At 40.0% G+C, this 25,920-nt stretch overlaps 1 protein-coding gene across 37 annotated transcripts in view; it reads right to left on the reverse strand.

Moving 5' to 3' along the window:
• LOC109053737 (ankyrin-3-like) overlaps window positions 1–25,920 on the reverse strand; it is a 102,428-nt gene that overhangs the window by 4,075 nt on the left and 72,433 nt on the right. For 21 of the 37 annotated variants that reach the window (XM_042742118.1, XM_042742120.1, XM_042742116.1 and 18 more), the window contains 19 exons: window positions 24,811–25,035; window positions 24,408–24,562; window positions 24,082–24,293; window positions 23,088–23,295; window positions 22,734–22,830; window positions 21,717–21,945; window positions 21,257–21,382; window positions 19,003–19,125; window positions 18,681–18,707; window positions 18,010–18,088; window positions 9,480–16,676; window positions 8,701–8,775; window positions 7,885–8,016; window positions 7,610–7,753; window positions 3,832–4,885; window positions 1,798–1,978; window positions 1,462–1,542; window positions 943–1,026; window positions 516–671 (listed from right to left, as the gene is read on the reverse strand). In XM_042742118.1, coding sequence (XP_042598052.1) covers window positions 516–671; window positions 943–1,026; window positions 1,462–1,542; window positions 1,798–1,978; window positions 3,832–4,885; window positions 7,610–7,753; window positions 7,885–8,016; window positions 8,701–8,775; window positions 9,480–16,676; window positions 18,010–18,088; window positions 18,681–18,707; window positions 19,003–19,125; window positions 21,257–21,382; window positions 21,717–21,945; window positions 22,734–22,830; window positions 23,088–23,295; window positions 24,082–24,293; window positions 24,408–24,562; window positions 24,811–25,035 — 10,585 coding nt within the window. Of the gene's footprint in view, window positions 1–515; window positions 672–942; window positions 1,027–1,461; window positions 1,543–1,797; window positions 1,979–3,831; window positions 4,886–7,609; window positions 7,754–7,884; window positions 8,017–8,700; window positions 8,776–9,479; window positions 16,677–18,009; window positions 18,089–18,680; window positions 18,731–19,002; window positions 19,126–21,256; window positions 21,383–21,716; window positions 21,946–22,733; window positions 22,831–23,087; window positions 23,296–24,081; window positions 24,294–24,407; window positions 24,563–24,810; window positions 25,036–25,920 lie in introns of those variants that run through there. The other 16 variants (XM_042742139.1, XM_042742138.1, XM_042742142.1 and 13 more) reach the window with 12 other exon arrangements.

Raw genomic sequence — 25,920 nt, forward strand, 5'->3', positions numbered from 1 at the left:
TCTTCTGACCAACCAAAAATTGTCTAGAAACTGAAGTGCCCGCCCCCTTACGATATAAATAGACGCTGAAGCGCCAGCTGAGATCGGTAACTTGTTCACAGTGTAGTATTTCCTGTACAGTGAATGGCTCGTAGTGCACAATGTAGGCGATAGGGAACAGATCATATGCGCGAGTCGGAATATATTAAAAACTTTTATAACTACACAGCCTCAGCATGGTTATGACCACTATTTTGTTTTATTAAGAGTTTCATATTGAATCTAGGGGTAATCTAATAGACTGTGGCTGTCAAATGTGGCTTTACCGAGCTCAACGGTTCTGGCCTGAGCAGATATAAACAAAACACTATTGGCTATTTTTTTTTAAAAAGGGGGCGGGGCTGCTAGATATGTCCCGCCCTCTCTTCCTGTTTCAGTTGAAATTACGTCACCACATAGAATAATGCTGCGTGTTTCAAGGCACTTCAGGGGGACCTTTAAGGAAAGAGGAAAAACTCCACACAGACTGTGCAAACCTCAGCATGTGTAGCAAGATGGCTTTGGATATCAGGGACCAGGGGGACGTGGCTCTTCCCCAGGGAGGCAGGGTCTCCCTGTGACCCCATGCCACTCCCCAAGCCCTGGTTTTCAGGAGTGGGAGTGTCCACACGGCAAATCACCTTTCGAATGACCTGTAGATGGGTATTGAAGGTCAGAGGTCACCATGAATGCTTGTCATGGGAAATCAAAGAAAAGTGAGGAAAGACTGGGAAGAATCAGTTAAGGAAGTGGAGGAGTGAGCTGCAAGAAAATGTGTTGTATTCAATCTTTGTCCCTAAATCAGCTCTGAAAAGACAAAGCCACAAAACTACAAGCAACCTAAGGACGTAAAATATGTCAGAAAATCAAAAACGGATAAAAGAGTAAGAGAAAAAGAAAACATAAAGGGAACAATGGAGTTACTTTTCTGGTGATGATGTTTCCATCTTCATCAATAAACTGTTCCTCTGAAACTGACTCGCCAGGAATGTTGCGTGCCTCCTCTCCCTAAAGCAAGACAGCACTTAGTTCAATATGCAAACACAACAGATCCAGGACACCACACCTACAAGCACATTTCCACACACCCAGAGCAGTCATGTGAACCTGCAAGCAAAGCTGGAACTTTAAATATGAGCTAACACGCCTTCATGCCCATCATCACCACCTTTAGAAATCACACAAACATTAGTAGAAACACACTCCTCTATGTGCACGTGTATCTATCACACAAGCAATGCATAATAACCCCAAACCAAGCACCTGTAAGCACAAGGAACCGGAAACAGTACACAGCAAGAACCAAGTGATGTAAAAACATGTAATCAGATCACACTGTTTCTGATTGAATGATTTAGATTCAGTTCACTAGCTACACCAAAATCAGACTCAGAACAAAATCGGATCTTAACCTGACCACCCTGCAGTTTAGCAGGCAGATACCTTGAGAATGAGACGTCTACGAAACACTTTGGTGGTGATGGTACGCTCTTCGTCCAGGCCGGTCTCTGATGATAACCGCTGCTAATGGATGCATATAAAATACTTCTTAAAATGTGTGTGATTTCAGTTCTCTCATTTAATTAGTGTAAATGGTCATCACCGTTTTCTTCCTCTGGAGTAAGTAAACTGTATTAGGATGCAAATGATTCACTGAAAAAAGCTAAGAGTGTCATGATATGAGCTGAGAAAAGGAGAGTAGAAGAGATGTTTTTAAACTGGAAGTAGCAGCATTATCTAATCAGTTATTTTATGCTGGGATTCTAGCGATTATCTCACCTGGACTTTGTGCTCAGCGATCAGAGCTCCTTCTTGCTTGCCCGCACCTGCCTTCACACCATTGGCTGATTCCTGAGACGCTGAGCTGCGGGGCATAGTATCGGAGTGCTCGCCATTGTATCGAGGTTTTCCTGAATCCACTCTGGATGATGATGTCATGGAGTCACTGGAGTTCTCTTGACTGCAAGAGGTTGAAATTTAACCATTTAACCAAAATATTGCGGAAAACGAGAGCATCAGTGTGGAGAAAATGTTGTTCACGTCAAAACTGAAACCAAGCCGTTCACACAGAAGGCATATTTATCACATTTTCTAGAGGGACATCTATCAGCGTTGCACTTGCGTCTCACAAGAGTGGCATGTTTAGAAAGCCATGTAAAATTAATATAAGTTCAACTTTTAAAAAACATGTCTCAAGACTTTATGGTGGCTTTTCCCCATCCCACTGTATCTCATGCTTTAAATGAAGAAAGTAGCCTACTTTTTGTGACTGGTTTTCGGTCCTTTGTATTAAACTATACATACATGCAAGGTGCTGTTTTTTTAATGGTTTAAGCAACTTTATTAAATATATATAGTTTATAAACATTATTTTAAACATTATGCACTTTTTTCCCCCAAAGATAGTCATGTTATTTTATTACGCTTTGAAGAAACGTGCATAATATTTTGCGCGATGCGCCCTCTTGTTTTCCCCCTAACTGAAATTATGCCTTTTAAATTTGAATATAATTTTAATTATATTTAAATAGAAAATTCGAATTTAGTTTTTCAGTCATTTTGACAGCCCTAACAGTGTATATAAAATTAAAAAGTATGTCGGCACTGATAGCCTAGTAGGCAGTGCACCAACATGATTTTTCTTTTTTAATACACTATCGTTAAAAGGTTTGGGTCGGTAATATTTTTTGGTTACACTTTATTTTAATGGGTCTTTGTTACAGTGTAATTATACATTTAAGTTCTGAGTAATATGACTTAACAACATGTACTTATAATATGGTTAGGGTTAGGATTATTGTTACTTGCATGTAATTATGCATAATTTATTCTTATTATAATAGTAAGTACATGTAACGTGTAACAAGGACAAAATACAGTAATAAAAATACAGTAAAACACAGTAATACTGTGAAATGTGAATAACTCCAATCTTCAGTGTCACATTTGGTGCTCAAGAAACATTTATTATTATCAATGTTGAAAACAGCTGTGCCGCTTAATAATTTTATAGAAACTGGGGTTCATATATTTTAAGGATTCATTGATAAATAGACCAAAAATAATTTGAATGCATCCTTAATTAATAAAAGTACTAATTTTGTTTTAAAAAATCAAGCTAACCCCAAATTTTAGAATGGTAGCGCATTTCAAAGGGATGTTAATTTATAAGCAATTATAGCTGTGATACATAAGAAGTTAGAAACACCAGCTGTAACAATATCAAAATGAAATACATGACTGAAATGCAACAATAATTATGTTTACATACTTAATATGTTTTAAGAGTTTCTGACTTTACAAACCCAAAGTTTTCAGCTGTTTTAGCAGCTTAGTTTCTGTAGATGGTATTTCTGGTAAAGGGGCACATGCTTTAAAACAAAAATTTTAATAGGTTCATTCCGAGCAGAATCTATATTTTAACGTTTCTGTTCCTGCGTTCCTCTCTATTATTATCGTTCCAAAACCGGTTTGAGTAGAAAAAAAAACCTTTTTACATAGGCCGTACTACTTGAATTTGTGATTGGTTGAAAGCAAATTTCAAATATTAAATGGAACGATAAAATAACATTATTAAGCGGTTAATGACCATTTCAAATTTTCGATTCTGTTCAGTACTACAAAATTTGATTTTGTTTCTGTTTCTGTTCCTGTCAAAATTTAGTTTGTTTCCGTTCTTTGAACCGGTTCAGAGCCCTGCTTTAAAATGTAAAGTATGTCTTCTAATACTAAAAACACATTTCAAATTGAATTTCTTATGATATGACTAAATGTGGGTAATGTCAGCATAATAATTGTAACTATGTACAGTACCTGTTGTCCTGTCGGTCCATGTAGTCTGACCTGTGACTCCGCCCTGAAGCAGGCGGCTCTGTGTTCGATGTCTCATTGAGCCAGCCTGTGGAGAGCAAGCACAACTCAGACTCAATTTGTTCAACACCTCTCACTACCTCTCTCACTTTCTCCTTAGTCATCTCCTCATTCACTTCCCTCTCCCTCTCCCTCTCTCTGACGTGGCTTCCTGACACCTCTGGTCGCTCCTGTCTTTTCTTGACTTCTTCCTCCTCCTCCTCCTCCTCCTCCTCCTCCTCTCCTCCTGAGCCAGACTCCCTCAGGACCTCTGCCCAGGGTCGCAAAGGGGACTCATCATGATCTTTGACCTCTTTCAGAATCACTCTCTCCTGTCCCCTCATGTTAATGCTTGGTTCTTTTAATGGTGATGGTAGTAATGATGATGATGGATGCTCTTCTTTTTCCTCGTGTGTTAGGTCTGTCGGTTTCACTGAAGGAGACGTTTTCTGTTGGGAGTGAAAAAACTTTTTCTCCTCATTTTCTTCTCTCTGTTCCTTTTGTTGAGTCCCCTGGTTCCCCTGTATAAGGTGGTTCTGTTCGATCCTGTTTCGATCCATTGTGGGTGGGTCTGTTTTTGGGACAGACTGGAGTGGTACAGAGCAAACAGAGGGGTTTCGAGGAGGCTCATCATGGTCTAGGGGAGAAAGCTCAGGGGTAAGGTGTGAGTCAGGGTCACATGTGACAGCTGAGAGTTGTGTTGTGAGTTTGGGGTTGTCGTAAGGGAGCTGAGAATCAGGGGAGAGTATGTGTGTGTGTATTTCAGCAGTTGTTTTAGAGAGTGTGTGATGCTGGTTTACAGGTTTGGACAGGGGCAGGTTGCAGGTTCTGGTTGGGGTGATTCTGACAGACTCGTGCTCATTGTACTGCTCTAGTCCCCAGGAGGGGCAATATGGGGGAGGGTCAAGGGGCAGATCTAAGATGGGTTCGATATCATCAGACATAGAGGGACAGATAGGGTGTGTGGTGGGGGTGGGGTTGGAAGTTGATTGCAGTTGAGCCAGGATGTTGTGGAAACCTGGGTAAGATGATACACACACAAATGGATGGACATGACAGGACACAATTACAATCACACACAAACAAGCACACACATATATACATGCTTAAAGAAACAGTTTACCCAAAAATTAAAAGTTCTGTCATGAAAGTTTACTCACCCTCGTGTAGTTTCAAACCTGTATTTTGTTAGTGTATTATTTATTTATTTAGTTATTTGAAACAACATGAGAGTGAGTAAATGCCAATTTCATTTCTGGGTAAACAATTTTTTTAAACATAGACACAGACAATCACCTAATCCCACCCTGAAGAGCAAAAGCACAGTATTTGACAGTATTTCCCAGAGATTCAGCAGACATACAAGCCAACAAACACACAGTTAATACACAATGACAATGAAACAGATTCAGATCTCCAAAAACAGAGAGATTGTGATAGCATGTACAATACATATGAAAAGTTTGGGTTCAGTATGATTTTTTGAAGAAATTAATGCTTTTGTTCAGCAAGGATGCATTAAATTGATCAAAAGTGACTATTCATCAATGAAAAATGGTTACCACAAAAAAATGCGTCTTGAACACCAAATCAGCATATTAGAATAATTTCTGAAGGATCATGTGATGCTGGAGACTGGAGTTATGGCAGGTGTAAATTCAGCTTTGCCATCACAGGAATAAATTACATTTTAAAATATATCATATTAGAAAACAGTTATTTTAAAATAGAATATTTCACAATATTACTGTATTTTTGATCAAATAATGCAGCCTTGGTGAGCATAAAAGACTTCTTTCAAAAACATTACAAAATTCTTACCAACCCCAAACATTTGAACAGTAGTGTATATCTATGTGTGATCTCCCTATAGTCAAAGAGCTGTGTGTGTTCATGTCTAACTTTGACTTAAAAAACTAAAGTGCTACATTAGAGTTAACATTTGAGTCTATAATAATAAAGTAGAATAACACTTATGATTTGGGAGCACATATTCACTTATAACTAGTAGTTTTCCTTCAGTAAATTCCTAATTACTCCTTATTGATTGTTAGTAAGGCAGCTGTTGTAGTTGTTATGTTTAGGCATTGGGTAAGGTTCAGGGATCTAGAATATGGTCATGCAGAATAAGGCATTAATATGTGCTTTATACATACTAATAAACAGCCAATATTCAAGTAATATGCACTTAGTTAATAGTGAATAGTGTTGTCTAATCTAAAGGGTCACTTTAGTTGGTTAGTTAGACACCATTACAAATGTTAATAAGAAGCAGTCTTAATTTTACAGGCATAGTCGAGATGTGTGCTGCTACTAGAATGGGGAGATTCAAAATCTGGCAAAATAAAAATGAGGATAATGATGTCTGTTCAGATGAGGAGCTCAATAGTAGAGGAGTTGAGACAGAGGGATGGAGTGATGAGGGGCGGTCCTGGGGGCATGCAGGGGCAATGACAGCATGCACAAGGGGGCAACGGTGTGGGCGGTGGGGAGAAGGAGGCAGGACTCATGCAACGTGATGCACAGGGAGAGAAAGAAGTAAGAGAAGAAGGGCAGGGTGAGGGAGAGAGACAAATTCTACGTGCGGAAATAGGAGGTGACAGGCTGAGAGCAGGAGAAGGAGAGAGAGAGGAGAGAGAGAAGGAAGACTTAAGAGGAGCAGATGACGATAGAGAACTGGATAGTGAGTCTGGGCCACATCAGGATGAAGTTGTATGAGGTGTTGAGGTGGAGTATTGGGGGAAAAACACACACACATACAAAAGAACATGCAAGTTAGAAAGACAAGACAATGACCTATTAATGAGATGAATGTGGTTCTAGGGTCTGGGAGGGGAAATGAGGGATTGTACTGGAGGAGAGGAGAGGGCAATTCATTTTGCATCTGACAGAGGGAGGCACAAGAGACTGTAAGGAGGAGGAGACTACGGAGAGAAGGATGATCTCCTTCTTTCTCTTCTTTTTCCCCCTCTCTCTTTTTATCCCTTGCTCCAGTGCAGGGGAGGAGAGGAGAGAAGGATAGATGGAGGAGGAAGCAGATCAACAGCTTGAGAGGCAGAGAACAGCTGAGTCTTTTAGCTGAGGCCATGCGCTCTGGTCCACTATGTAAAAAAACAGCTGGCCTGTAACACTCCTACCAACTAATATCAAAACAGCTTCATCAGGATACAGCTGATAATATCATGCGTTTTGCTTGACCTTTCAATAACAGAATTAATTTCATGGTAGAGAACAGTGTTTGTTTCATGTACCACTGGCAATATACTGCAGGGCCTTCATTAAAACCAAAAGAAAAGTGCATGTGTAACAGGAAATTTTTTTTGAGTGGCCCTTCCTACAATTGTTGAGGCAAAGCATCATGCTGTGATTGCTTCACGTCACATGACCATATACATGCATGTTCAAACCAGGTCCATGCATATGGTGTTGGGAGGAAGGGAAAAGGGTAACAGAAATGAAGAGTCTTTGAATACAGTATGCATTTAAAATAAGAGAATAGAGAGTGATTAAGTAAGACTGTGTGTGATCGGGGCCTGTGACTTAATCTTCTATAAATGTGGCTTCTATAAATCTCACTGAGGCTTCAAGTTCAAAATAATAATTATTGGTGGCCCATCTGTGAATAATACTTTGGCAAACTGCACAGGGAGATTGTAGAGGAAAAAAACAAAGGTGACAATAAAAAAGGAATGAGTTGGGGAAGAGGGGGTGGGGGGGTCAGCTAGATGGGGCTAAACTTTACCATCCGCCTTTTCCTGGCACACAGCGCTATCATCTGCAAAACTTCTGGTGCCTGAAATGTTACCATAGTCAAATATGGGCCCTTCCAGCAGAGTCACAATATCCATCCGGTTCACTTTTGTCAGGACAGTCGTCAGTGCATCCGCTAAGAAAACATAAATTAAAGTGACTTACATTTGTTTGCTTTGGGTAGATATTATAACTTCACAGTATATGCAATAAAGAAAAAGAAAGATATTAATAAAAAAAGAAAGATGGATAGAAAATGACTCTCACTTGTGGCGTTTTTCCCATCCCGACTGACCCACTTCTTAAGGAGCATAAAGCTCTGGGCTGTGAGAGAGTTTGGGTTCTCTGTGCGGATGTGGTTTATCTCATCCACAGAAAAATTCATCTCTCGAGCCAGTTCTATAAAACAGAAAAACACATCATGTTATAACTAGCATCATTTCTGCAGAGTCAGCTAATAAAAGAAAACAGATGTAAAGACAATTACATTTTAAAATGCTACAACATTTTTAAACCTTCCATCATTTGCTCTGTGCTGAGTTTAAGAATTTCTGTTTCTGAGTTAAGTAAACATTTAAAAATCTAATCAGAATCAGATATTTGGGAAAATACAGTGAGTCTTTCATAGTGTGTTGTCACATGTGAAGAATTATGAATTTGAATTTAAATAAAAAATTCTTTATTTAAAAAATAAATCCAGTTCTGTGCTGCAATACCAAGCACAGGCACAAGATGGCACATTTGGCATGCTGTATTTAAATATTTTAGGTTTCAGAAGGTCAGTAGTAGAGGCTGACATTTTTTTGGGATTCCCGCGGGATTGGAAACAAAATCACTATAAATCACACGATTGGGACGGGACAGGAAAAAATGTCAGCGGCATTGGGACGTTACTTTATCTTCCCCCAGACTTTACATATTATAAAAACCACACACAAAAATCCACTTTTACACTATAGCTAACATAAAGGTAAAAAAAAAAACTCACGTGTCACCCTCTAGTCAGTAGTAAACAATTAGTGCCTGGCATGTAAAATGTAACTTCTAAATTTGTCAGTCATGTGGGGCAAAGGGAGTCTTAACCTGTCCAGCTCAGTCCCAGGTGATCAGCAACGATGGCCATGCGAAGGTCTGTTCTCTCACAGGGACTCTGTGGACCTGTCATGACATACATGACATACAAAAACATTACAAACATGCTACTCATTCATTTCAAATGAAGAATCCAGATGACTTCCTTTTCTGGCCAAAACAAGGGAAAATTAACAAGATTTTTCTCCTACAGAAGCTATTAAAATGAAAAGAAAAACTTAGGGATACTTAGGGAAATTTAGTACTGTGTTTGGCTAGAAAAGGAAGAACCGACAGAGTGAACTACAATGTTTCAGCTACACAGCTGGTGCTCTGATTGTGTACGTGAAACAAATTTTTTAACAGAATCTATGCAGGCAATAACTATGAGTTTATACAACTGTATAAAAAAATGAAAACAAAACATTAACAAAAAAGAGATTTTGTTGAGATGAAGCATGCAGACAACATAGTACTGTACAGTTTTTCTAACAAAGTTCACAACACTGAAGCAGATAAATATTCATCAACAACGTTCCTTTAACCAACCCAGCACAGACAGACTGCTCAGTGCCCCACCCCTCATTATTAGGATAAATTATCTTGTGGAAGGTAGGGGAGAGAGAAGGGGAGATCTGACAGGGACAGATACAGTACGGTACAGTCACACAGCACAGTGATGAGAGAATGACAAGAATGACAGCTATTGTTCACGCCACAGGCAATCCAATCAGTCACAACGGCTCATGCAACTAAGGATCAAGTAAAGTTTTCAATAAAGTTTTACAAACTAGGCTTGATCTCCGCGACGGGAGGCGACCTGCGAGCCCCTTCATTCTTACTGCCCTCCTTCCCTCCTCCAGTCCGCTTACTCCTCCTCCTCTCACTGCCCGCCGCCCTTGTGACCTTTGTCCTTGAGGGTGTGACCCCTCGGGAGGAGCCAGCGGAGAGGGAGGGCTGGGACTGAGAGGGGTCCGATAGTGAGGTGCTTCGTGATGTGCTGCTGTCCTCCTCCGATTGCGACTGCTCTCCCTGTGTCTGTTTCTCCTCGTCTGAAAGTCGTTCGGCCACCTTTATTGCTTCTCCGCTTACATTCTTTAAGAACTCAATTGACTGCCTACACACCTCGCTAAAGTTGCCTTTACTTGCCTCGGTAACACCACATGACCTGTCTTTGAAAGGCAGCTTAGAGGGAACCACTGGTCTGACTGATCTCTCTGACTCTGGGAGCTTACTTGACCTTGGAACTACCTGAGCTGTGACAGCTGAGTTAGCTGCACCATTTCTTTTGATGTCCTTGACAGGTATTCTAGACTTGGGCTCAGGCATTATGGATGCAGGATCCACTTTCCTTGCCTCTGGTCTCACAACCTGTTTAGGCTTCTGCTTCCCTGAACTGAGTGTGTCAAAACTGAACCCTGCTGCCTTGACTGGGAGCCTAGACTTGGGCTGCCTGTTTTCTGAGACTATTTTGGCTTGAGGACTCTCAGTACTGGCTTTCTCTGCTTTCTCCAAAGACTCCCTACAGGACTGAGCTTCTATTCTACTAGCTTTCTGTAAGGTGGGTTCAGAAGATGACTGTAAATTGAAGACTACACTACCACAGTGGATGTAGTTGGCCTGTACATTGGAGGACTCTAAGTTATTGTTGTTATTGTAGTTTTCTGATGGGTAATCTTTTCTGCCAGCCAGGGAAGAGTTAGTGCGTCTGCTATCAAAGTGACTTTCAGCTAATTGAGACTCCAAGCTAATGTATTCCAGCATCTGACTGTCTGAGGACTCAGTTTTAACATCAGTCAGTTCAGCTGAGCCAGTGTCTTTCTTTATTGTAATGGAAGCTGCGATGCCCATCTTAATGGGGGTGCGTAATTTGGGGTCGACCTTGGAGGCTGTGACAGTGCATGAGGTGCTGTCAGCGAATGTAGGTGCGTCCAGGCAGTCAGTACTGCCTTGCACTGTGCTGCCTCTGGATGGTGTTAAATCTGTGGTTGCCTCTACCTTCCCCTCTACAGCTCTTTCCCCTGCCTTTGAGTGAGAGGCGACTACCCCCGCATTCCTGCCCCCTTTCCCCTTGTCCCCCGACTGCCCATCTGATGTATGCTCACCAATCTGGAAAAACTGGAGTCTCTCTTCAACAAAGTCCCTCTTGCTCATGTCAATAGCACCACTGCGGGTCATCTCAAACATCTTGCCCTCGTGGAAGGGGAAAGGGTTGGGCTCACTAGTTGGGGTGCTCTCATCTGTTGGGGTTCTTGCTGGAGTGGTATCTGGCGTGGTTGCTTGTGATTTGTCTTCCACTGACAAAGCACAGGGCTTCGGATCTTCATCTTTGTTCTTAGCATCAAAAGCTCCCTCCTCTCCCACTTTACCAGACCATGGATCAAAATCCAATCCTTTAGTAGCCACTGTTTTAAAGGTAGTGTTTATGCACTCTTCTAGTTGGTTCTTGAAATAATTGTCTGCAAAACCTTGTCTATCTGGGTGTCTTCCTTCCAAAGAATAGATTGTTTCCTCTTTCCCATTGTCTGATTTTTTCCCAGATGGCCTTTTTGTTTTTGCCTTTTCCCCAGTTTCCTCATTTGGTGTGCTCTCCTCTTCAATCACTTCAAGTTTGCTCTGGCTGAAAGAGCGATCTCCTGCTTTTCCCTCAATCGACAGGCTGGATGTTTTAGGGCCACTCAGTCCATCGTCCTCATCTTGTAGGTCATACCCATCAAGAGAATCTATCTCAGTGGCATCTGTATCATGGGAAAATTCAGCAGTTGTTGCTATTGAGCAATCTGTGATAGACTGATCATTTCCATTCTGTTCACATTCTATCTCTTCTCCTTTGACAGTGCCATTGATACCTGATTCCTTGTGTTGTGAGCTGTTTCTCTCTGGTTTCCTCGGCTTAACACATTTCTCACACTCCTCTGCCATTTTGAAGGTGTACTTCTTAAGGGGGGCAGGCTGAAAAACAGATTCATCATCACTAGAATCACTGTTATCAGCTCCAGGTGGAAGAGGGGAAGGGGGCTGCACTCTGATTACTGGCTCTGCGAGGAGATGTCTGTCATGTTCCTCTTGAAGGTTCACCTCCATCATCTCTGTTTCTGCTTCTGAGGAAGGACATGACCCCCTCTTTTCAGGGTCAGCATGTTCAGTTTCTAAAGGTGGTGGTGGTGGGAACTCGATGTAAGCTATGCGTTTGTCTTTTGACTTTTTTCCATTTGAGTCTTGTTTTCTTTTTGAAGGCTCTGATGTTTGAGTGGCAGACTTGGCTTTCTCTGCTGATACTTCTCTGAAAATGAAGGTCTTCAGCTGCTCCTCTTCCTCTGACTCCTCTGGGATTGGGCTAGGCATGCCAGCCATGGAACCGATGACAGGCTCAGGAGCTCTGGAGTTCAGGTCGTAGCTGACCTCCTCCGAGGTAGGCATCTCAGGAGTTACCGGAGTCTTTCCTGAACTGTCCATAAATGTAACCTGCTCTAACGTGTCATCTTCAGGGCTTCCCTGGAGAGATGGCGGCTGTTTCTGTTTGACAGAATAAAATGCTCCTCGTGTTTCATGTACTGTCCTGCTCTCATGGCTTACAACTTTTTTGTAAGTACTTAACTGTCCAGTAGCAGTTTCCTTCTCATATTGTTTACCTACTTGAATGCTGACATACACAGGAAGAGGTTTAATGTCCGCAGTGACACCCGGGGTCACTTTTTCAATATACTCAACTTGGTTATCATCCACACCATTACAGACTATATTAACAATCTGCCTGCTAGAATCTGAGTTCACTAGAGATGACACATCACTATGTGATTTGCTAGCACCAGAATTAGGGTGCTGTGTATTTCTGGCTATGTGAGACCCTGTTCTTTCAGATTTAATGGAGGAATCTAACTTTAAAGTACTACTTTGATGGTGGTCTATAAAACTAGATGAAACCCTAACAGGAATTTTTGATTCCGAGTTTTTTTTTAGAGCACCATTGCATTTTTCAGCATTACTAGGGTCTTCTCGAATTACAAGCTCTGTGTAAATGATCTTTTTAGTAGTTTCTTCTTTCGTGGTGTTTTCATCTCTCAATGAGTGCTGCTCATTCTGTGAGTCGTCCTTTTGCCTATCATGCACTAGAGTATGAGTAAGCTTTGTCTTTTGGCCTTTCAGTTGCCCATTGCCATGGTTTTCCCATGTTTTGTATATTTTTCTGTCTTCATTGGCAATTTGCTCCTTACTGTAAACATCTTGGTGATGTTTTGGTGAAGAGTTATCTGACCTATTTCTCTGTCTTTCACTGTGCTGATTTTGGACATATGCTTGAGCCTTTCGAATATTGTAACTCTGCCCAACCTCACTATCTTTTTTAGGGCTTCTCTCACTTTCTGAAGACTCTGTCGACTTTGGGAGATTACCCCCTGCAAAAACTTGATAAACAGGCAGCTTACTTTCCTGCAGCTTCCTCACTGGCGATCCTGAAGTTTGTCCCCATTGTGGACCTTTATCTTGTTTCTGGGCCTCTGATTCAAATTTCATCCTTACCGAGCTAACCTTAGATGTTGAAGGCTGGAAATATTTAGATGATTCACTTGCACTGCTTGCAGATGAGCTGTCTCCCTTTTTTGGGTCATCATTGTATCGAAGCAGGACTCGTCTTTCAGGACTGCTTGGTAGACTGGCACATTTTCTGTCATGGGAATCATACTTATCCCTAAACCTGTCTCTACTCCAGTCCTCTCCAGTACCTCCAGTCCTGTGCACTGACCTCTCTGGGCTACTACGTGTTGAGCTGGGCCCAGAACGAGTTTCCCTTGAGTCTTGTCTGCGATGCTTCTTTTCAGGGGACTGAAGCTCATCATTCAGTTTTTCAGTTTTATCACGAAAGAATTGTGAAACTTCACTAAGTTTTTCCTCAGCCTCTTTGACAGTTCTGTCTACTCTGTCCTCATATTTGTGATTCTCTCTGCTTTTACTCTGCCCGTCCTCAGAAACTCTCATCCAAATAGACTTTTTTGGACTATCAGGATCAGAAGCATACTGCAGCAAAGTGAGTTTGTCATAATTGTCATCTTCTGATGATCTACCTGACCTATCAGGCTTTAGCATGAATTCTCTAATTGAGCCACCTTGTGTTCCCTCACCATAGTATCGAGACCTGTCAATCACAGATTCATCAGAGTCTGAATGGGAAGAGTCAAATTTATCTGACAGGAGCATTTTCTCTGCAAATTTGTATGATTCTCCCCTTGTTTCAGATGATTCATCATCATGGTACTCCACTGACTGCTGGCTAAGCAGTTTCAAGGTTTTATCATCCTCCACAGAGACAGGCATGTGTATTCTGGAGTCTAGATAACAAGGAAGAGATTCTTCAGGTTCTATGCTCTCATGTTGCTCACTGCCCAATCTGTTTTGCAGTTCCTTCATGCCACTTTTGCCCTGATATATGTACATTTCCTTCTCAGGGTGATTTTTTGTTTCTCTGATAATTACTTCAGTTGGTTCAGCTTTGTTGCCTTTCTCAATGTGAACCTCAATGATGCGCTCAACTTTGGGCATTGGGTCTAGAGGTCTAATAGATGGATCTGCCCCTTCACTGCTGGTTTTGTGCTCAAACAGGCCTGTTAACTCTCTAGATGGATCCTTGCCAGATTGGAAGGCCTTCATTATGTCTCGTACTGACACGGTCTCCTCCATCCTCTCAGATGCAACTTCTTTAATGGGGGGTTTGTGGTATACCATTCTTGTAGTTGTTGTTATGTGAGTTTCCTCTTTGACCCGCATACCTTTGCTCATCACATCATCCTCTGCATTGACTCTGGCTTGGTAAGCTTTAACTCTTTCTTTGATGGACCCACCAGGTGATCGGGGCTCAGTGTCTGTACATCGCAGTGGAGGCTTTGTCATTCTAGCATCTTCCAGTGCTGGCTCCTTGGAATTCTCTGGAGGCTCATAGCTCCTTATGACATGAACAACCTCAGTCCGTGTTTCAGTGATGACAGGAGGAATCTCCTGAAACAGGCCTTTGGGTCCCATTCCTTCTGCACTTTGGGGGGCAGAGGGAGTTCTCTCACTGCGAGTTTCAAACCCACTGTCTGATAGTGGACTTTTGTCTTGGTCATGGGAGACGTCATCAGGAGAGTCTAGTGCTATTTCAGGGCCAAACAATGCATCGGCAAGCTTTGATAGTTCTTTTTCTGAAGGTGAAGGGCGCATATTGGTTGGAGGCATTTTGAGCTTGTGCTCCTGTAATGCCATTGCAGGTTTCAGAACACGTTTTTGTTTTTCCTCTCCTTCTCTCCTTGCTTCCTCAGTTCTTTGTTTAGCCTCTGCTATTTTAGAAAGAGAACTTGTGCCAATGTCGTTGGTTAGGTAATCAACAACTTTAGCAAGATTAAAATCTCTCTCAGATACTGGTTTTGTTTTAACTTGAGGAGCTAATGTTTCATATCGAGGTGGGCATCTCCATTCATTTTGTGCATTATCATCTATGTCATCCTCTAGGACATATTCTGTTTTGGTGTTTTTAATATTCGCCTTACTCTCTCTCAAAACATCCTTGCTAAGAATTTCACTGACTTTGACAAGGTCCTGTTTGACCTTCTCTACGATCTTGAAAGGCTCCTCATCTTCAACTTTATGTTCCTTAGAGTCAGAATGATAACCTTTGGAGCTTGAATTTGTATCAGTTTGCAAAATTGCAGACATTCTGATCAAGTCCTCCTTCATTTCAGCTACATCTTTTAGTATCTCCTGGCTGTTGGACAGATGGGATGAAGAGGTGGCAGCTTTTATTGTTCCTGGGGACATGTGCATTGGAGTTTTGACAGGAGACAGAGTTCTGGCAAAAGAGGACTGAGTCTGGGCATTAACCTCTTGGGGAATGGCCTTTCTGGGGGACAGGAGAGCAGCTGCTGGCATGGAGACTTCAGGGAGCTTTTTAAACTGGTGTTCTGGTAAGACATTTATGACAGAATAGACAGGGACTGTAATAGTGCTGGAAGTTACAGATGTGGTAGAATTTGGAGGGGATCTGAGGGAGGCATACAGTGAGCTAGATGCAGATGAACGGATAGACTGGTAAGAGGATGAGGGAGTGGAGGACACTGACTTTAGTGTGCCATAGCCAGCAGAGCAGGAATTAAAAGTTTTTTCCACTTCATCAAATGCAGCGTTTACACTTGTTGTTGCTGCATTTGTCGTGGCTTGAATTCTTTCCTGCAGAGTGTTGGTAAGATGGGTTGTTGGGGAGGAGGAGCGATATTTAGTTGGGGAAACTGTCCCATTGATCAGCGCAGCGGTTGTAGTGACTGAGCCAGATTTCAATGGTGAGGAGAGGGATGACAGAAATCCTCTGGCAGAGGCATCAGTGCTGGTTCTGATAGACGAGAAGCCCGGGACAGTTTTAATGGGGGAGCAGGTTGCTGGAGGGTTTGAGGTTACGACAGACTTATATGGCAAACTTGAGCTGTACATGTTTAGTGACGACTTAGGTGAGGCTGGAGGAGTCATAGCAATGGAGGATCTTTCCAGCAAGGTTCCGCCAGATGGTACAGGCGATGTCCTGGCTGAGAGCCCTGTGAGGCTTTTAAGTGAAACTGGATCAGGGGCACTCTTGCCTGGAGAGGACAGAAGGGTGGGGGAGGCTTGGACTGGATACTGGGCACCTTGAACTACAGTTTTTATTGGTGAGGAGATGGTTCTGTAGGATCGTATGGGTGATGCAACGTCACTGGCAGATTTGATGGAAGACGCTGGTGAACCTCCAATAATGGATTTGATAGGAGAAGCAGAGTTCACAGACCACACCGATCTCAGTGGGGAGGCTGAGGGGGTGTTGGATGAGGAGCTGGAGAGGGAGCCAAATCCAGACTTGGTCTGGCTGAGGACGTTGATGGGGGAGCTTGTCGCCCAGGCCTGGTATGAGCGCGTCGTAAAGACAGGCTTGTAAGCATAGCCAGAAGGCTGCGGCGTGGTTTTTGGAGTGGTGTTATGGCCTCTTTCAGCTGTTTCTAGCATAATCAAATTAATAAACAAAGTAAACGGAAATAGTTAAATAAGAGAGAAAAGAGAAACAAAAAAGATTTAGTCAGGGGATACATCCAAAAACAAACAGCATTGGAAATACTGAAACTGAAGAGGCTTTTGACAATGAAAAGTGAAACAAATAAAATAAAAAAACAAAACATAACTCATGCCTGTGGCACATGGGTGGAGATGCAAAATGATGGGAAAAATATCAGCCACTTAAATAAGCCAAGAAGCTCAAAATGTTCTGAAAATATGTTCAAATATAAAATGATTTTTTAAATAAAGTTTTAATTGTCTATTAATTTCTGCTTAGGCATGTCATAAGTACCAGTGTTTAGGTTTGAAATCCTACAGTATTGGTAGTACTGAGTAGAGTGAATTTATATTGAGTCAATAAGATTCCTGTCAATATAGATCTGTGCATTAGGTTTTGCAGTGTAAATGTAGCCTAATAGGCCTGCCACTATTATATGGTAAACAAAATGGTAAGGAAAAAACACTCACCGATCACATCTGGGCAACTTTAACACATTTAATAAACAATCTACAATCGAGCATAAACACCAAGTTAGGCCTACAAGGGAAAAATTGTTTGAATGTCAGCCCCATTTATGGAACATATATAATGTTTAGTTAGACTATATGCTGTTATTTTAATTTATCATTAATATTTACCTTAATAATTTACCTTTTTAATTAAATATGTTCAATAGCCTTTTAGTTCTAGATGTGGTTTTGAAATAACAAAATTTCAGTAATACTGGTATTGACTACTGACATTTTGGTATTGAGACAAACTATTTTCACTTGCCCTCAAATGGCAAAAAACAAATAAATTGGCCAATTACAAGGCATAAAATGTTAATAAATGAATAAGAAAGCAAGTACTGAGTATTGATATGGAGTCCACAGTTTCTCATCATGAGCAATTATAAGAAGTGCCTACAAACCAAGCAAATTCTTTTGAAAATTAAACAAATAACGACAACAAATAGGAAATAATAATGAGTTTATTTAAAAACACATCAAGCAATACACAACCTATATAGACAATGTGGTAGCAAATCATATGAAATGTGAAACAATGGAACAAAAAACAATACACATGACAAAAGAAAAACAGAGAAGGCAAAAAAGCAAGCAAACAAATGAAATTGTTTATGACTAATGTACACAGACATTATATACTGGCAGTTCTGTTTTTGAAAATGGTGAGATATGAGATTATTGTGACATGCTGATGTTTCAAGAAAGCTTTGACTGTGTGATTATGTCATGCTGATGTTTCAAGAATAAAGAAAATGTAGGACTCACTGGATGCTGGATCGGCCAGATAGCTGTAGCGCTTTCGCAATGCTAATGAAGCAAAGGTATGTCGTCGATCTTTGTCATTCTGTAATAACACAAAAATAAAAATCCTATGTAAGAACAAAGTGACAAAAATCGTAGTGCAATGAACTTTTAAGTGACTAACTACTACAATTTCCTTTTGATTGTTTTGAAAGCACTGTATCTATGTTCGTCCAGATTTTTCCAGTGCATCTTTTGAAGAAATTAATTCATGCGGTGAACTTAATTTAGGATATCAGTTAAATATTTCAGTTGCTTCAGTTTCTGCAAGGAATGTTGTGCTTCATTTTACTTTGAAATGTGGTCTCCTGAGAGAAGGCCAACTAGACAAGCACAGCCCATTTGCTAACAATGTGAAAGGTTAGTATTTTCCAGTGAAACTGCCTAATTGCTTAACTTTGAAATAAAATTAAATACACCTTAAATCTGCAAAAGAGATATGTGGAAAATGTTTCCACCAAGCCACAAAATAACACAACGCTTTAAATATACTCATAAACACAAAAAGAAATCATGCACTTGCCTGACCAATGACAGGAGCTGGTACAAAAGCTTTTGACCAATCACATAAATAAGCAAATGATCACATAAGCACCACATTAAAGGCAAAGGTGGACAAGTTATGAAATAAGTACCTCATCATCAGGATCCGACTCCATTTCCTAAAATTTCCCACGGTGCATTGCAGCAATACATAATGGAGCAGCAGCAGCCGAGGATGGTGAGTAGGCGAAGATGGTATTGGAAAGAGAGGAGTAAGAGAAAAAGAGTGCAAAGAGGACAGTAAAGGAATAGAAAAGATTATAAATGCAGATGCAGAGAGATTAAAAGAGAGCAAGACAAGGCAAAACAAAGTTACAGCTAAAGCAGCAACACAAATAGCTCTGTGACATGTTTAACAGACTCCAGATAACACTAGAGAAAATATCACACAATCATGTTTTTGTCTGTTCTTACCTTCCTGTGTGTTGGCAGTGAAAAGTTAAGGTTGCAGATTGCAGTCTGTGGCAGGCCTTTTGCGATTTTAGGTTCTCTGAGGAATGAGATTCTCCCACATGGCTCTTGGCCCATATCTCTGACCTACAAAACACATCCACATAGACAACATAGAACGACAAAAAGTCTTAACATATATCTCCAGTCATATCAGTAGTCTAATAAAAGCTGCTTTATTTTACATTGAGCTGGGCTGCCTCATGGGGTCTGCTATATTGTGGTCACATGACCAGCCAAATACAAATTATAGGACACTTTTGCTATACCTTTGCTATACCTGTTATAGGACACTTTTGCTCATGGAATAAATAATTTATGGCTGACTATGAACAGAGCATTCTTCAGTGGCACTGGTAACCTAAAACATTTGCGTGATGCTGCATCCACACTGCTAAGTATCAATATAATGTTCAAGACATTTGTTACATCTGTCAGTGCAACACAGAAAAAAAAAAAAAAAAAAAAAAACACATATAATTTACTTTATATCTTCGATCAATAGGGTAAATATAACTTTTGCATTTAATTTCAATATTCAGATTTAACTTCACAGCTGGTTTACTCGAAAACACCTGTTTACTGAAATGCTGTATGTGCATACTTAAAGGAATTGTTCACGCAAAAATAAAATTTTTGTCATCATTTACTCACCCTAATGTCGTTCCAAACCTGTATTAGTTTCTTTCTTATGTTGACCATAAATAAAATATATTTTGAAGAATGCTGGTAATCAAACAGTTGATGGTCCCCATTGACTTCTTTTGTATTTCTTTCCCTACTATGGAAGTCAACAGGGACCAACAACTGTTTGGTTCTCAAAGTTCTTCAAAATATCTTCTTTTGTGTTCAACATAGGAAAGAAACTTATACAGGTTTGGAATGACATGAGGGTGCATTACTGATGACAAAATTAGAATTTTTGGGTGAACTATTCCTTTAATAGCTGGAAAAATACTATCTCTATCGCATGCTGTACCTTGTCAGTATCGTGCGCTTGCTTAGCCCTTTGCTGTGATAAACAGTAAAGTGTGTTCAAGCACTAGCAAAAGACAGTGTAAAGAAATACTCTTTGAGAGAAGCAATCAATCAACGGAAGTTAAAAATGAAAAAGTTAAAAAATTTGTTTCATTTGTGTTTAGCACAGTTGTCGTTGCTAGGAAATGCTTGTTTTGCTTACTGTGTCGAGACGTGCTGAAGTTGCGTCTGTCTCGTACTCTATCGCATACCTTGTCAGTGTCGGTGCTTAGCCCTTTGTTGTGATAAACAGTAAAGTAAAGCTGAATTCAATTTCCATTTGTCTGCTTTACAACACATTAATTTACGACCCATTTAACAGATGCATCATGAACATGATGATCATCTATTAAACATTAAAGACCCATTTCACATATGCTTATCAGTAGTGCTGCACTCTTATTTAGAACAACTTGAATGGAAGTTGCAATGTACAATAACAATTAAAATGCAAAATTGTGAAATGGACTCCTAAATGAAAGTAGCATCATATTAATCTATTAAAGCCTATGCATTTGGCAACTGTATTTTTTAAAATAAACCATTATATTTCATAAATAAAATGATGCCCCCTCACGCCCTCCGTGGCGCCGGCCCTGCCAAAGAGGCACAAAATCACTTTTAAATTAGATCACTTTTTTTAGACTTTTAAATTAAATGTTCCCTTCTGGTGGAATGACCTGCCCAACTCAATCCATAAGAATGGCTAAAAACAGCTCTCCATCTTATTTGACCCTCTAACTCTAGCCTCTCTATTCTAATTATATTCTTCAAAAAAAAAAAAAAAAAAAAAAAACGTGTCCCTTTTAGACTTGCACTACTGTATATTCATTTACTGCTTGTTTTCTTTAAAAAAAAAAAAAAAAAAAACTAACACTAGCTTTTCTAATCTTTTTGTATTCTATCTATTGGTTTTCTTTTTATTTATTATACAATTAACAAAAGCAAAAAGGCCTCTAACACTAGCTTACACTATTCTTTTTCTATTCTGTTTCATTTTTATTATATAATTTAAAAAAACCTTGCTATGTGTACTGCGTTGAGCTAACTGAGACTTTTTATAGCACTTGCATATCATTGCTCTTTTGTTGATTTTGATTGCTTCCATTGTCCTCATTTGTAAGTGGATAAAAGCATCTGCTAAATGACTAAATGTAAATGGAATGTGTAAATGTAAAAATTAGGCCACTGTCTCTCAAACCTTGACATTGAATGGGAGTCGGTTCTCTTTGAAGGCATAGAAGTTGAAGACGAGTTGCTGACCACTCTTTGCCAGAGGAGTGATGTTGCCATAGCATTCAACATGAATGGGCTTACCCTCCAGAATCTGACAAGGGAACAAGTGTCAAATCATTAGCATATTTATATATTTATGTCTCTATGATGTCAGTAAGGTTATTGTGTTTGATTACTGGAGAATATGAGCGTGTGGGTGTTTATATGAAAATGGCCTGTGAATTACAGTGAAAAAAAGTTTGTTGGTAAATGTTCTGTCGTGTTTTTTTTCAATGGATTTTCCTTTGTGTGTATATACACAAGAATAGTGAGTCATGAGTGAATGTTTCCAAACACTAAGAGTGTGTTCAACATTAATTATTTATGTGAATGTGTGTATAGTGCATGCATGTGTGTAGGGTAGGGTGTGAGTTACAGTGGCACACCTCAATGTCTTTGCTCCTTGCCACCTCCTCAAAATTCTCCTGCTGCTCCAGAGTTTTGTCGACTTTGTCGTCAGTCATGCAGAAGCAACGCAAGCGGGTCTCTATGTGGTCGATCATTTTAGCAAACACCACAAACTTGGCCAGGTACGGAACGCAGATCAGCTCTCTGTACAGCTGAGATGCTAAACCCACAGTCTCGCTGATCTGCTGACAGTCTGCCAACCAAAATCTACAAAAGGAGTGGAAAGAATTTACACTGAATAAGGAAAATCCTGTACAATTCTCAAATTTTCAAAAATATTTACTTTCTCTGTTATAACTCCATGGGACAGAAAACTTTGGTTCTAAGATGTTTACATGATAGAAGTTACGGAAACAATATCTTTAGTCAGTTGTCCTCAACACTGAAACAAACACTGAATGTTTATACGAATGGTGCTCAGCGGGTTGGTTGAAACCCAAAAATGGGCCATAAATCTGTTCTGATATGTTCATAGACAAAATGTTAAATGCAAAAAGCAAAATAATTCTATAGAAGCATGTATATTTAGGAAATAAATGCTTATCAAAATGGAGCAGACAACACATAAATTTAATGTAGTTTGGATTGCATTTTACTTTGTTTACTTGCAACAAGAATAAACATGGTTTACTTTTAGCATATTTCTGAGCTTATGCAGTTCATTAATTTCAATGTTTGATTTTAAGAACATTTTTGTAATGAACTTACACTCACAAACAGAGCAGAAACATAAGCAAATTCCTCAAAATGTTTATAGAAAAGGTGTCTGTTCTTGAATGACCCTATGTGAACCTTGCTTTTCTCACTAACTCTTTTTTTTCTAAGCCACAGTCTGCAGTCATATCTGAGTTCAATCAACATCTGACATTGTGGATGTGCAGATCAACATGATTATAATGATATAATTTAATCGAGGGCAGAGATCATCCACCGTCCCCCACTCCAAAGCACATGATTTGAATCTGCATCTGACTCCAACATCAGCTGAGACGAACCTGGCAGACACATTTGTGGTGAAGGAAACACAGTCTGTGACAAAGGAGAGTGGAGTGGTCCCAGTGATGTCTTCCCACTGTGCAGGGGATGTTCCACCTAAAAACAAAACAGTTTTGAACACCGGTGTTGGAAATAATTTTTATCACAATACTTTGTTTGGGTGCGTAATGATTTTTTAGGAAATTTCATGTCACTTGCAAATGCATGTTTTATCTCAGATTTTCCGAATTTTTAACTCTGTGTACACCAAAGTAAACACAAATGTTGAATTAAAATTCAGATTGGGCATCTCAAATAACGTGCAGTTGTTGTTGCATTTTCATTAAAAATACAAAAAAAAAATATTCACGTGCCTGTAATGCTACAGAGCAGTCTAAGGCAGGGGGCAGGTTCTCCTTTGCGTCCATTAGCAACAGCCTCTTTGGCTCTGGGTGGCACAGGGATTGTCATTGTGATGGGCTTGTGGAATTTCCTCCTTCTGGGTTCCACGGTTACAATCGGGCTGAAGGATGCACGGTTACCAGTGATAGTCCGCACAATGTCTTCTGGCAAAGGCTGAGCCTGAGAGAGAAACAGAATACAGTGGTATGATGAACAGAAGGAAAAAAAAACAGAAGAGCACCTACAGTGCATATTTTTCTGCACCAATGCTGTTTTTTTTTTTTTTTTTTTTTTTTGGTTCATGTCCCATGGACAGTTTGCATAACCACTAGGCATGTGCAACTAATTAATCATCCTTGGAATGTATACAGCCATAGTCTTCTGGCTTGTTTCTTGTGTAACATGTATATACTTTCAGTTTCTATGCTATGGTCATGATATCTTAACCAAGAAATGTATCCTGACCACTGCTGGAAGTTAATGTCCAAAGAATAGATGCTATTCTGCTATTATGTCTGTGTTCTGTGAGAAAACACTCGACTATAGTGTGTGTAGGTGTGTGATAGAGAGAAAGAATGTTCCCAGAGCCCCTTGAGATGATAAGACAGGTCAGGTTTATGTAAATTGCTTCAATTAATTCCCCTTACGAATCAATTACACTTATTTATTGAAAAAAAAAAAAAAAAAAAAAAAAAAACTGACTTGAAAGAAAGAAATTACTGAAAAAACAAAAATCATTATGGTTTGCACGCAGTTTTTAATCTATACAAACTCTACAACAAGATCAATATATAGCTTATAATTAGTGATAATAACCATAAACAGAAATTTTCTATAGAAAACACAATTTTAAAATTCCCTAATATTTCCAGGTATTCCATAAAATAAAATAAAAATAAAATTAATTTAATACAAAAGCTAGACCAAACATAATTTGACAACAACCATCTTGATAAGTTCTTCTACCTGTAGTCCAACACGAATCTTCTTCGTAAGCGCTCCCTGAGGAAAGGCAGCCTTCACCATGGGAACTGCCTCACTGCTCAGGACTCCGCCCTCTGGTCCCATGTAATCACTTTCTTGTTTGATGCGTGACACCACCGCAAAGTACTGTGGGAAATCTTTTGTGGTGATGCGGCAAATACGTTTTTTCTCCAGCTCTGCTGGACTGTCCATCTCTGTAATTAAATATGAACATACAAACAAACAACATTATAAAGATTTAATGAAAACTACCCATGAGGTACTTAATGAAAACCATATAAGTTTTAGTTATGTCATTAGTACATTACCCTCATCCATGCCATTGAGGATCGAGGTGAGCTCTGTCACTTTACAGTCATAATGATGTTCTTTCCAGGTTTCTCCATTATCACTGCGTAGGACGATCAGCTCCCTCTCCTTTCCCCGCATGGAGCCGAAATGAGGAATCTCAACTATCACAGGCCTAAAATGAAATGAAGACAATAAGGGGAGAATTCATTAAATAGATGGGAACGTGCACCATGCATACTGCGTTCAGCACTAATCTGCTGAGAATTTAAGAAGGAAATCCTGACATTACTCAATCCCCATTGACATTTTTGTCAAAAAGTTAAAAACTAATGCAGTTAGGCCAAGATTATGTTGTTCATGATTTACTTGCTTTTACTGTGAAACTACAGATAATTTAAGCCACCACAGAGGAACTCTTACCCCAAAAACTGTGCCCCGGCTGGCCCCATCTCCACTAGCCTGCTCACAAGACCCTCTCCCTCCACCATAGGGGGTGGGTATGCCAGGCGGTGCCTCTTTGCTAGGCGGCAGGTGATTCGCGTCGGTGCTGGACACTTCCTGGGTGGAATGATTATACGCATCCCATCATGACGACTTCCTCTCATCGACCCACCCCGAGCGTCCACCATGAAACTCACTAGGAACCTAAGAAGAGAATAAAGGATTAATGGAAGAGAAAGAGGAACCGAGATGAAGAAAGAAAGAGGGACACCACTCTAACCCACTACACAGACACGAACGAGTGAGAGACGATTCCCATGCTGTGATCACTGTACACCCAACACACGTGGTAAGAGAGAGAGAGGGAGTAGGGAAAGGTCTAAGCAGAAACCAAAAGGAGGAGAAACAGTAAGCGAGTTTAGTTAAAACAGAGGAAAAACAATTAAAAAGAGTGACAGTGCTTCGAGCTGTTAAACCTGGCAGCATTTAGTCCCTCATACAACAGCAGCTGGAAACACAAGGGATTCCTTCACTATTGACTTACCAAAATATTACCATAGTCACTTTACTCATGACTCGGTGTGCAAAGCTGAAAATAATATCAAGTTTACTGCCAAGATCAATTGTTTCGAAGCAGTGATCAGTGATCAGCAGTGTGACCAAAAACACCTCCACAGGTAGACAGAAAACCCAAAACACCCATTATCTGTTAATGTGAGCTAAATGCAATTTATATTTGAATGTGGACTGCCATTGTGTGTTTGTTTCATCTACATGAGATCCTAACACTGATGACAAGGGCTGGGCGATAAACCAAAATAATGTTGTGAGACATAATATTATCATTTAAAAATCTGTTTTCTATTTTAATATATTTTAAAATGTCATTCATTCCCGTGTCTAATATGCTGTTGTGGTGCTGAAGAAACATTTCTTATTATTATCATCAATGTTGAAAATAGTTATGTTGCTTAAAATTTGAAGCATGATATTTTAAGTGTACTATTTTTGATGAATAAAAAGTTAATAATAACATCTTTCATTTTGAATAGAAGTTTTGGGTATGCCAAGTCTTCACTGTCATTCGAT

This window comes from Cyprinus carpio, chromosome B17, assembly GCF_018340385.1.
Source record: "Cyprinus carpio isolate SPL01 chromosome B17, ASM1834038v1, whole genome shotgun sequence".
Classification (NCBI taxonomy): Eukaryota; Metazoa; Chordata; class Actinopteri; order Cypriniformes; family Cyprinidae; genus Cyprinus; species Cyprinus carpio.